General features: G+C 42.5%; 1 protein-coding gene across 2 annotated transcripts in view; it reads right to left on the bottom strand.

The window, feature by feature from the left end:
* The window catches only part of WDFY1 (WD repeat and FYVE domain containing 1), a 47,263-nt gene that overhangs the window by 15,940 nt on the left and 17,976 nt on the right, over positions 1–13,347 (bottom strand). For both annotated transcript variants that reach the window (XR_014296994.1, XM_082658446.1), the window contains exons 3-5: positions 9,753–9,826; positions 2,893–2,947; positions 1,257–1,407 (exon numbers count right to left, since the gene is read on the bottom strand). Coding sequence is in view for 1 of the 2 variants with exons in the window: in XM_082658446.1 (XP_082514572.1) it covers positions 1,257–1,407; positions 2,893–2,947; positions 9,753–9,826 (280 nt within the window). In the remaining variant the exon portion in view is untranslated. The remainder of the gene's footprint in view (positions 1–1,256; positions 1,408–2,892; positions 2,948–9,752; positions 9,827–13,347) is intronic.

Genomic DNA, 13,347 nt, shown 5'->3' with positions numbered 1-13,347 from the left:
GTTAAAAAGTAAAATGCTCAATAATGAAAACAGCCAAAAAGAACTGGAAGAAAACTGCTTTTCATGAAATATCTCTGGAAATGGTGTAAAACTGACAGCAAATATGGACATGAACCCATCCTTTTGGGGGGCCTAGATGATTTAGCGTTAAGTGAAGAGGATGGTTTAAATTGCTGTGAAGTTTTAATTTTAATCATCCAAACGGCAGTCATTTGGGGTAGTAGTAAACTTTAAATTTAAACATATATTAACTATTGGCAACAACTCATTACTTTCTTGGTCGCTTTATGGCCATAGACATTTGTGGCAAATCAGTAGTTTACCCACAATAAGATAACTACTATTTTAATTCCAAAACATAGATCAAAAGGAGGACCACAGGCTGGGCCATGATTATGTGATTCGGTGCCATTTTCTATCAATCCAAACGAAAGCCAAACACATAACAGAAAAACTTATTTAGCACTCGATACACCTGAGTAGTCTTCCCTTGCTTGATTCTAAAGCATGTGGTACTATTTTAAATATCTCATGCTGTGCATTCATTTGTAGCACACATTTTTTTATAAAGGCTTTCAATGGAAGAAAAGAGTTTTACTACACCAGACGTCCAACTCTCAAAGAGAAACTACTGCGGGGCATTTGTCTGTTGCTGACAGCCTTGACCTTGCCATCACTAAGATACACAGCTACCACAGGCAGCCTTAGGCAAGAGGGAGCGCTACGTGAAACAAATCCCATAGAGCAGTAGAAAAATTTGAGAGCGGCAATTCTGTAACATTTGGGGCATCCTGAGGCAACTTTGCGAGTGTTATAAGGATTATGAACCCTCTCCAAACACACCGTAGCCCATTTATGAACTCCAGGGTCACAGACCCTTCTTATGTTCTCCTGTGGGGTCTGCAAAGAAACCATCACCAGAAGAGTCATTCCTTTCTTTCTTTCTTTCTACAACAGAAAGTCTTTTCTTTCACTTTGAAAAGCAAAGGAGTGAAGGGAGGGGTCTGCGCTAATGAGGTTTAGGTTTTCCGAGATTTTGTATTAAAACACCTAGAGCACATCCCAGCAGAGAAGAGCAATTCATTTAGCTATTATCTTTAATAAACCGACTTTATAGCAAAAAAGCAGAGATAGAAATTCTTAGATTTTATGTGAAATATGTAGGAATCGTTCAGTCTTTGGATCTCAAGCAGCAATTTCCAAGCAGATTCAGAACTAGCTGCTGAGACCGGGAGGCGCTGGGCAGGGAAGGATACTGCAGACACGAAGTCCAGGAGGTGGAGAAGTGCCTCCCGAGCATGTTCCCGCTGCGGGTGCACATCCAGCTGACACACTTGTCGTGGCCCGTGCTGATCACCCACTCTGTGGCCAGGCTGAAGATAATCGCGGTCACCCGGTTCTGATGGGCTGTGGGGACAGAACGGGAAAGTCTGCGCCCTTCAGGAAGAAACGTGACCTTTGGAGTCCAGTCTCCGTGGGTGTGAACTGAGGCTCCCCTTCTCCACTTGGTCGGCCTGCAGACTCACAGGCTCAGCAGTCCTATCCCGGAGATGCCCGCACTCCAAACAGGCTGCGGAGCATCTGCCCGCCCCAACCCAAGATCTATCGCAGGCTCTCCGTGGCCCTGCCCTCTGCCTCCCTACGGGGAAGACCATCAAAAGCTACCAATCATTACAGAGTAAGGCTCAAGAGGGATTCAAATAATACATTAGAGAACTGATTAAAAAACACACATACAACTCTCAATGAATTCCATATGGAAAACAGCAGTCTTATCTCCACAGACTAGGTTTGTTTGTTTTTTATTGTCTATACCTTTAGTGTTTTGACTCTTTAGAAAACACTGGCATTGTAAAAAAGGGCAACTGAGATTTTCTGAAATTAACTTTTTATTATTTTTAAGATGAAGCATTTGTAAAGTTCTGCATCCCAAAGCAATAGCTGAGAATGAGGAAGGTGTTCTATTATCTAACTTCTAGAATATTTGTATTTCCAGGTCAATTGCAAGCCACACCAGGGCAGTGACCTGTCTACTTTATCTGGAACAGGATCTTGCATGCAGCTGGTGTTTAATAAATGCCCAGTTTGATGAATGAAGTCAGAGGCTAGACAGAGACACTTCTGACCTTGCTCTCAGCTGTGTACGCTGCTTCAGAAAAACGGAGGGGTTCTCATAAATTAATCAGAAAAATCAGAAAATACTACAACTCCCAGGAAATATGGGCAAAATCATGAACAGATATTCATAAAACATGACAAATGGCCAACATTAAATAAAGCCTAAATAATTTTAAAACTGAGAACAACTTTTGACTATCAAACTGGCAATAAACATTTATAAAGATCAATATAGACTTAATGAACAGGTACTCTCAATCACCACTCATTAAAAATTTACACTATTGCTGGAAAGAGTTTTGCAAAATAAATCCGGAGTATTAAAAAAGGTTTTAAAGTTTGACCCAGTTATTCTACTTTTAGTAATCTGTCTTAAATAGAAGTAATGAGTTACAGAATTAGAGTAAGAGTAACCATCAAGGACACACACACACACACACACACACGTGTATATACATATATATGAAATAGACACACTCACAGATATGTATACACATATATACACACCATCATATATGTTAGTATGTGTTATCAAAAAATGGAAGCAGTATACATTTTCAAAAACAGAGGCATGGTTAAATTAAATCTGCACCCAATGGAATACTATACAAAATTTTAAATGTTAATGAGCAGGAAAAGGACGGTAAATAATTCTGAAGAGCTAATAGCCTCCCACATAACTGGGGTAACAACACTTTTAAAGAGTTAATGTGAAAACCTAATTTTGATCATAAGACATGGTATTCTAGTTGTGTGTGTGTGTATTATAATTACCTGGGTAGGTCTTGATAAAGTTCATTTTATTAAAATCTTCAGAAACGTGAAATTCCTAAAAGTAAACACATGCAATAAGAAAACAGTTATGGTTTTAAAAACAACAGGACCTTAACTTTCAAAAGGAAGTAAAATCCAAAAATGGCCACCACCAGCCTTAGGACTCAAGATTAGCTACGTAAGAACAATAGGGAATTGCTTCTTGGTCCTGTCCTCCAGTTACCATTTCTTTTGGAACCAGACAAGTAAAGAAAGTGCTGCTGACCAGCACAGCATTTTTGTCCAATTCTTCCTCTACAAATGAGTGCCCTGTATTTCCTCTCCCTCGAATTGCAAAGGAGGCATCTTGTTAATTTTGCTCTCTTGGCTTCACTAGAATTTCCTCAAGATGACACATACAAAGTAAAACTACAAAGACCCATTACTAACAGAATTCTCAGCACTAATGAAAATAAGGCATTGGGTATCTGAGGCAATAGAAGAGGAAAATTACGTATACTTAATATATAAACACACACTAAAAAGGAAATTTAGACACTGTGGGTGGTTTTTTTTTAATACTTCTGTATCTTCCAAAATTTATATAGACTATGTAATACTTTATAACTAGGAAAAAGTTAAAAGTACATATTTCTTAATGAGAAAATGAGCCTCAGCATAAAACTGAGAAGATAAAACTCTAAAGAAAAAGCACTAATTAAAAATTCTATTGATCAGCGCTAAATTGATAAGTCCTTAAGGGTCTCGATAACATGGACATTATGAATTGCTGATTGGTCAGGAAGAAAAAAAAAAAAAAACCCACAAAGGAATACTGATTCCTTGTCCTCCATCTTGGTTTTTTACAAAGTACAAAAATGTATTAGCATTTTATACATACTAATTTCTACTTGGGGGAAATCAATAGATTAATACTAACTAATAATAAATTGAATTTACATTGCTCCTTTCCACTGAGGAGCTATAAGTGTTTTTATATGCCATCCTATAACTGCAGAGAGTACCCTTGAACCACGAGCCACAAGAATGGTCCCTAGAGAAATAAATGCATGACCACTACCACCACTGGAGAAGGCATTTGAGGCTTGCACTCGTGGCTTCTCGTTATATGTGTTTACACATCGCCACGATATTCCTATAAAATCTTCAGAGGGAGAAAAACAAGACCACTGGCATTTATCACTACACAACGTATACACAGCAGCCCCAAGCAGGTGGGCGCTGACCCCCAAGCCCGCAGCTCCCCAGCCCTCACCGGCTGCCCACTGTTGCGTGAACTGCTTAAGCAGAGAGCCTGTCCTTTCTCTCTTTCTTGGCCCTTAAACACACTCAAGGCTTCTTCTCCTTTACTTTAAAAAGCAAAACAAGCAAACAAAAAACAACAAAATTCTCTTAACGATACCCAAACTTTCTTCATCCCCTACTCAGCCAAAACCTTCTCTACAGATGAGCCCACACCCACCACGTTCAGGGTCTCTAGCTGCTCACCCCGGTCACTCATGAATCCACCGCACCGCAGGGCACCACCCCCGCTGCATGGGAAGGGTTCTCCCTGCAACCACCAGCTGCTGTCTAGCTGCCATCCCCAAGGTCGTGTCCCTGCTCTCATCTTAGGCCCTCTTCCCACATAGCCCATTCCGTCTCTGTCTCCCCTGTGGGTTCCCAACCCCCTGACTTTCTCTTAAATGTTGATATTCCCCAGGGAACATGACCTTGGCCCTCTGCTCTTCTCGTCGTACCCGCTATCCCTAATTGACGCCAGCCACAGGCGTGGTCTCCACTGAGACCTAAATTGGGAGGACTCCCAACCCCAGCCCAGGCCAACCCCTTGGGCACATGAACCCAACTGTCAAAACTGAACCTGTCACCTTTCCCCTCAATATCAGCGTGTCTTCTGTCTCAGGGAGCAGCTAACCATTCACCATCATCTTGGCTAGAAACCGGATGCCATCTTATCAGCACTGCTCTCTATTAAACACCTACATCTAATCAAACATCTTCCACATATTGGCACACTAAGCAAACAGACAGACACCTGACCGTTCCATCCTCCCCGACTTGATGCTCCTCAATGGCTCTCCATCATGCAGTGATTCCCTAATGCACTCGATCCTAAGGGTCACCGAAAGGACTTGCTAAAATACAGATTCCCAGGCCCCTCCCTAGTGCTTCTGAAGCTGTGGGTCTGGCATGGAGCCAGGCAACGCGAATTTCAGGAGGTCCCCTAAATGATAAATATGACTGACTGTGCAAGCCTGGGAAGCTCGGCTTACACGATGTAGTCCAGGCTCCTTAACGCACACTCAGATCACCATTTCCCCTTCCTTCCTGGCTGCCTTCCTCATCAACCCCGCTCCCAAATCAGTCATTCAGGACTCAGGCCTGGGGCCTGTCTTTTCTCATTCTCTCCCCAGGAGATCACAGCTATTCTTTTTTTTTTTTTTTTTTTGCGGTACGCGGGCCTCTCACCGCCGTGGCCTCTCCCGTTGCGGAGCACAGGCTCCGGACGCGCAGGCTCAGCGGCCATGGCTCACGAGTCCAGCTGCTCCGCGGCATGTGGGATCCTCCCGGACCGGGGCACGAACCCGTGTCCCCTGCATCGGCAGGCGGACTCTCAACCACTGCGCCACCAGGGAAGCCCGATCACAGCTATTCTTATGGCTTGAAAGATGCCCTATGTGCAGATGACTCCCCAGCCCAGGCCCCCACTGGGCTCCAGGCCTGCAAATCCAATGCCAATTCCGCATCGCCATTGGTTGTCTCACTGGTATCTCAACTGTACAGCTGGTTCCTCACTGTCTTCTTTCCCTCTAAATGCCCCCTCTCCCCACATACCCTTAAGCCTTTCTCTTCTCAATAAATGATACCTCTGTCTAGCAGTTACTCAAGCCAGAAACCTGGCCGTCACCTGAGTTGCTGCCCTTCCTCCCCTCCCCACACCCAACCTGCCACAGATGTATGTCCGTCATCTGCTTCTGTCCATCATCACTGCCACTGCCCTCTCACCCAGAAAGCGACAACACCTGACGTTCCCGCCGCCACTCTTGTGGCCCCTCGATCCACTCTCCACTCAGCAGCCAGAGTGATCTTTTAAAAATGTAAATTAAATCACGCCATTCTTCTGCTGAAAACCCTGTAAGCGCTTCCCACAGATTTACAAAACTTAAAACTTCACCCAGACCTACAAGGCCCTGCGTGACCTGGCCTCAGCCCGCTTGTCCCATCGCCCCTCGTCCTGCCCCGTCTCTCAGCACCATCCAGCCAAGACGACCCCCTTCACGTCCTCAGACACAGAGATCTTCCTGCCTCGAGTCTTTACTTGGACCTTCACTTCCAGAAAACTTACTCTGGCTCTGCCTGGCTGTCTCCTACCTGCCCTTCAGGCCTCAGCTGAATGTCACACCCTTGGAGCGGTCTTCCTTCCTGAGGATCCTGTTTGCTACGAGCGGGGCCACACATCTCTCTGGATTCCCTCTTCCACTGCGCCCGTTCACTTCTTCACAGCACCTACCACAACCTGTAATTTCATGTTTACTTGTATATTACCTGTCCCTCCCATGAGACCATAAGCCTCCTGAGAGCAGGGACCATGTCTACCTTCTTCTTAACTAGCACTCTGCATGACACCTAGTGCTGAATGCAAGGCTCTCTGTGACCCGCTCCAGCCATCTCTTCAGTCTTATGTGCTTCACGCTGCCAAGCTGCTTCATTCTTGTTCCCTGCGCACACCCTGACTTTGAAAACCCCTCTGTCTTTGCTCATGCTGTCCTCTGCGTCTGGAAGTCCTCCTCCCTCTTTCCTGGTTAACTCCTAGCCATCCTCTATGACTCAGCACAGTAACAGGCTGGCCTTGCCGCTCTCTGGCCAGGTGCAGGCACCGGTCTGTGCTCTCACTGCTCTGTGTGCAGTTCTATAAAGCAGCGATACTCAAAGCGCGGTCTGCGGACCACTGGTCCTGATGAAAGAAGCAGAGAAATAGGGAATGTGTGTTCAGAAGCCTTTCCAGCAATTTAATATTATTATGACATCCAAGCAGACAAAACCAGCAAATTTTCTCAATCAACAATGTAATACCCAAAATACCAATCCAGCAAACTAAACTCAAAGCAAACCGAAGGAAAAATAATAGAGTTGAAATACATTATCAGAGAATCGAAAAAAACAATAGAGAATCAATTAAATCAAAACTGGTTCTTTGAAAAAAATCAACAAAGTTAACACACATTTAGCCAGAGTGGGAAAGAAAAAGAGAGAGACGACTCAAACTACTAAATTCAGTAATGAAAGGGGGAGCGTTACTATAAACCTTACAGAAAGAAAAAGGACTGTAAAGGCTGCTATGAACAATTACATGCCAACAAATTAGATAAGCTAGATAAAATGGACAAACTCTTAAAAAGACATAAACAACAAACACTGGCTGAAGAAGAAAAAGAAAACCCATAACAAGTAAACAGATTAAATTAGCACTCAAAAAACTTCCCAGGACGAAAAGCCCAGGACCAGGTGGTTTCACTGGTGAAACTCTTCCAAGCTGAAGGTCCAAGTATTTTACAACTCAACAATTAAAAAAAAAAAAAAAAACGCAAAGGACTTGAATAGATATTTCTCCAAAGAAGATATACAAATGACTAACAAGCACGTGAGAAGATGCTAAAGATCACTAGCTATTAGGGCAATGCAAATCAAAACCGGAATGAGATACCGCTTCACACCGACTAGGATGTCCATAATAAAACAAAAACAAACCCAGAAAATAACAAGTGTTGGTAAATATGTAAAAAACTTAGAACCTTTATATACTGCTGTTGGGAATGTAAAATGGTATAGCAACTTTGGAAAACAGTTTGGCAGTTCTGTAAAAAGTTAAGTACAGAGTTACCATATGACCCAGCAATTCCATTCCTAGGTGTACATACCCAATAAAATTGAAAACTTAGGTTCACACACAAACTGTTATGCGACTATTCATAGTAGTATTATTCATAATAGCCAAAAGGTAGAAACAACCCAACTATCCATCAACTAATGAATGGATAAACAAAGTGTGGTATAATCTATGTAACAGAATATTATTCTACTACAAAAAGGAATGAAGTATTAATTCAAGCTACAACATAGATGAACCTTGAAAATATTATGCTAAGTGAAAGAAGCCAGGCATAAAAGGATATACACCTTATATGATTCTATTTACATAAAATGTTTAGAATAAGCAAATCTCTGAATCAGAAAGTAGATTAGTTACTGCCAGGAGCTGAAGGAAAGGGGACTGTAGTGTGACTGCTAATGGGTGCGGGATTTCTTTTTTTCGGGGGTTGGAGGAGCTGATAAAAATGTTGTAGAATTAGAGTATTAACGGTTGCATGATCTTGTAACTACACTATAAGACCAATGAATTGCACACTTTAAACTGGTGACTTTTATGGTATATGAATTACATCTCCATTAAATATATGCATACACACACAGTTAGACCCACAAAAATACTAATCTATAATAAACTGAAAATTTAACTATCTGGTCCTTCACCAAAGACAGTTTGAGATGTAGAGACTCAAAGAGTTATATGAGCTGTTGGTTGAATGACTAGTCCCTAGTCTTATTTTCCTTCCTTCTCACCTTATACACATACAAACACACACACACACACACACACACATACGCTCTCTCCCACACTTTCCTTGCCCCAGCCTCCTCCTTCACGGGTTCAGGGATCAGGGCTGCTACAGGACTCACGTCCCCTGTACGAAGGTTGTACTTTGTGGGCTAGACTGAGCACCAAACCATCAATCATGACAGCATTCAGAGCTCCATGGAACTCCAGATGGTCCCTGACTTACGATGGTTCAACTTACGATTTTTCAATTTTACGATGGTGCTAAAGCAATGCGCCTTCAGTAGAAACCACGCTTCGATTAATGTTGATCTTTTCCCAGGTGACTGATATGCCATACGATCCTCTCTCATGATGCTGGGGAGGGGCAGCCGCAGCCCCGCTCAGCCATGTGACCATGAAGGTTAACAACCAACACACTTACCATCATTCTGGACTCACACAACCATTCTGTTCTTCACATTCAGTATGGTATTCAATGATTACATGAGATATTCAATACTTTATTATAAAATAGGCTTTGTGTTAGGTGATTTTGCCCAACTGTAGGCTAATGTAAGTGTTCTGAGCACGTTTAAGGTAGGCTAGGCTAAGCTGTGATATTCAGTAGATTAAGTGTATTAAATACATTTTCTTTTTTTTATTAATTAATTAATTTTTTTTTTTTTAAGTTTTGGCTGCGTTGGGTCTTCGTCGCTGAGCGCGGGCTTTCTCTAGTTGTGGCGAGCAGGGGCTACTCTTCGTTGCGGTGCACGGGCTTCTCATTACTGTGGGTTCTCTTGTTGCGAGCTCTAGGCGCGCAGGCTTCAGTAGTTGTTGCTCGCGGGCTCAGTAGTTGTGGCTTGCAGGTTCTAGAGTACAGGCTCAGTAGTTGTGGCGCATGGGCTTAGCTCCTCTGCGGCACGTGGGATCTTCCCGGACCAGGGATCGAACCCGTGTCCCCTGAATTGGCAGGAGGATTCCTAACCACGGCTCCACAAGGGAAGTCCCAAATGTATTTTCAACTTATGATATTTTCAATTTACAATGGATTTATCAGGGTTTATCAGTAAGTTGAGGAAGATCTGTAGTTTACAATTAAGCACTAACTAAAATTAATCCATTTTTAGGCCTAACATCTGTACCGGATGAAACATTTTCTAATGCCAAACAAGCAGGCATTCATTGTTAGCTTTATTTACACTGTCCAACAGGAGTGAACACAGGAGGTCAGTATAATGAATACATCCTGGAGGCTACCTACCATCACGGCTCCGTTATCCTGGCCCACAAATATCCGTCTGCTGTCATGATGGTAAGCCATGGCCGAGCAAGGAGCTGCCAGAAAGACAAAGACCACGTTACGCGCAAAGCTAAGCATGGTGAGTCATTGTTCCAGGGACATTATTAAAAAGAGCCATAAAACTTAGGTTCAAAGAAAGAGGGCAAAAACACTTTATAAACAGAAATATTACTAAAATTCTGTTGTCTTAGTGTAAAACTTGAACAATCTTCCAAGTTACTTTTATAACTTTGGGTGAAGCGAGCTCCATGAAGTTTCATCTGCTTGAAACTCCCACCTGTTTCTGGAAAGGTCTGGGGTCCAGTGCTTAGAGTAGGTGATCTGCTACCCAAATTCCACAGGTCATCCTGCCCCTCCCGCTTCCCCATCACAGGTAAAACAGCACCTGGTATCTGTGGAAAGAAGGGTTCCCGGCACCACAATTTCCTTTCCGTGGCATGTGAGCAAGCTGGGAAAGCCACTTTGGGATTACTTGGTTTTTTTTCCCAATGATGAAAAAAATGTTCCGTTTTGCGATGACTCATACAACCCCAGTTTGTGGTAACGCGTTGTGAGGGGAAGACATGTCTCTTTGCCCACAGCATGTCATGTGACTAGGACAGCCCCGACTCTTCCCAGGTATGCACCCCTCTTCCAGCTTCTACATAGTCTTCTGCCAGAAAGCATGGGCCAGAGAATGAGTTTCACAAAGGAGAAACTCTAAACCGTCTCCTCTGCTAAAAATCAGAATTAAAGTGATTTAGAAAATGGAACATTTGGAAAAAGAAATGTTTGGGTTCACTTCAGGCTTAAGAATTTTAATTGACTGTGGAAAGAAATGCATGCTAGGAAATAAACAAACGAGTTTATTTTGAAATAAAACTTCTTAAAAAAAGTAAAAGAGAAAAATCTTATAAATGAAGTTACCATTTGAAAACAGTTTAAAGTTCTCTAACTACAATGGCTGATATTCTCCACCAAAGGAAGAAAATAAACTACAAAACTGAATCGTACTCAAAGGCAGAAACACAGTTAGCTGTGTGATCAGACCATTTCAGGTGCATTCAAAAAACTATCTCGTTGAAATGTAGAGACCAAAACTGTCTACACACAAAACAATCAGAACTGACTACAAGTTTGTACACCCTTATCCACCATATTGATGTTTCAAACTACAAAGAACGATCATGTTTAAGAATTATAACCACAAAGATATATGTATCTTCATAAAAAGTGCTTTTTAATAACCACGCATAAAATTATCTTTGAGAAATCAAATCTCTTTGATGATTTTAAAGATTCACTGTCATCATTTTTGCTTGCTTTTCAGTTGGTACTAAATCTTAATGCTTTAGTTTTAAGCTTCTTTTCAATTCTTTTTATGCCCAATCCTATAACTAACTGTACATAAACATGTTAAAATCTTTTGCGTAAAAATTACAATGTGCTGAGTAATTTTATAAGACTAGAGAATTCTCACATATTTTTTAAAAAAAGCCTTGCTAGTTTGCTGTGTATCTAAAAATGTCCTGGCTTTTTTCCTAGAAGGGAAGCTTCTACTGAGATAAACTATATATATATATTTTTTAATGTGAATGTTCACATAGTTTTCTTTTGTTTGTTTGCTTGTTTGTTTTTGCGGTACGCGGGCCTCTCACCGTTGTGGCCTCTCCCGCTGCGGAGCACAGGCTCCGGACGCGCAGGCTCAGCGGCCATGGCTCACGGGCCCAGCCGCTCCGCGGCATGTGGGATCCTCCCGGACCGGGGCACGAACCTGTGTCCCCTGCATCGGCAGGTGGACTCTCAACCACTGCGTCACCAGGAAGCCCCACATAGTTTTATAAATAAGCAAAACACAAATCATCTTTCAAATCAGTGACCTTTTAAAAAGGCACCATTGCAGTCCAAAATCATATGCTTAAAACTTTAGTTTTGTAAACAAAGGGTTTTCTGGAATATCGTCAGGCTCTTTCATTTATGTATTCCTTATGGCTGCTTTCACATTACGATGGCAGAGTTGAGAAGTTGCCACAGAGACTGTTTGGCCCATAAAGCCTAATGTTTATGTCTGGCCCTTTGCAGAAAAAGTTTGTGGACCCACCCCATATTGCGGTGAGCAGCACAGTTTTGGAGTCAGGTGGGCATGAACTGGAATTCCAACCTCTGGCCTCAGTTTCCTTGTCTACTAAATGGTGAAAATATCATCTACCTTATATAGCTGTTGTGATGGTTTCATAACATAGTACCAAAAGACAAAAATGCATGAGGCACATAGTAGATACAGAAACTAAGAGTTACATTTTTCTTCAGCTAAAGCAGATTCTGAAAGTTAGTTTTGTTATGTGAGGTAATGTTCTGAATCCTAATTGGTCCACGTACAGCAACATTCTAAGGTTTGCTTACTGATCACCTCTGTTAGGTCACAGGAAACAAACTGGTGGATGACCACTAAAACGGCCTCAGCCGGGCAACCTGCAGACAGTTTTTAAAACCAACACGGCCCTTTTCTTCTCAGACTTCACATTTAATTTTAAAATAAAACAGACAAGCAGTTATTTCTCAAAATTCATTCATTCCGTTTTCTTCTGGCAATGTTCTTGCAATTTCATCAGTAGACATTGTTCCAGATGGAGGTGATAAAGAGGCATCTGGAAGCAACAGGCTGCATACGTGTAGATACAAACATGAAGGTGTCAGTCACCCACAGCAGAGCTGTGTTTTTACTAGTCTTTCCAGCCACAGCGCCGGAAGCTACTTCTGGAGGGTACAGTTAGGCCAAGGTAGCAAGGGATGGCAAGAGAGAAAGCAAAGCCATGTGCCCAAGACCCAACAGCCAAGGAAGAGTGTGCACTGCTACTGCTAGGTTCTGGTGCCCTGGGGGAGAAATCAGTTACAAAGTGAACTAAATATCTGGGGGAAATACAAGTCAAGGAGTCACTGAACTAGACACTGGACAAAAATCGATCTCAGTCTCTCTCTGTTCTTAAGAGCATGAACTCCAAGGTTGAGGTCTCAGGAGATTGAGCTGTGGCCAGATTATGAAGTGCGGGGTAATGGAGAGGAGGGAGGGATAACAGCAAGAGCATTAGCAGGACTGTCCACAAAGACGGCAAAACATCCCCCAGCACAGGTAGCAGGTCCCCAGGCTGTTGCTATTCCCAGCTATCAGATCTATCACTGGGTCACTGGAAGTAAGGAGTTAACTGTCTAAGAGAAGCCTTTTATTTTTCAGTTGGGTAAAGGATAGGCTCAGAGGCCCAGAGTATCCCACCTACCTCTGTCCTGCTCCCTCAAAATCCCAAAGTAAATTGATCACATGGGCTCCATAAGCACATTCACAAGACATCAGCCGCTTCCTATTTCACACTGAGTAACCAAGGTGACAAATCCACAGACACACACGGACACAGGACGGGAGGTACTACTGCCTGGCATAGTAAATCATGATTAGGGTTTCAGGTAGTCTTAACACACTGCATATGGTAAAGTTTTCTGGTTCCTTTTATAATAGTTGGCTTTATACCAGTATTCCAAAAAGTCCACTTCATTTTCACTGAATGGCTATCAAGATAGAGAA

This window comes from Grampus griseus (genome assembly GCF_964374135.1).
Source record: "Grampus griseus genome assembly, chromosome: 7".
Classification (NCBI taxonomy): Eukaryota; Metazoa; Chordata; class Mammalia; order Artiodactyla; family Delphinidae; genus Grampus; species Grampus griseus.
Note: the sequence above shows the minus strand (reverse complement) of the source record. Positions and strands in the feature narration are given on the sequence as shown.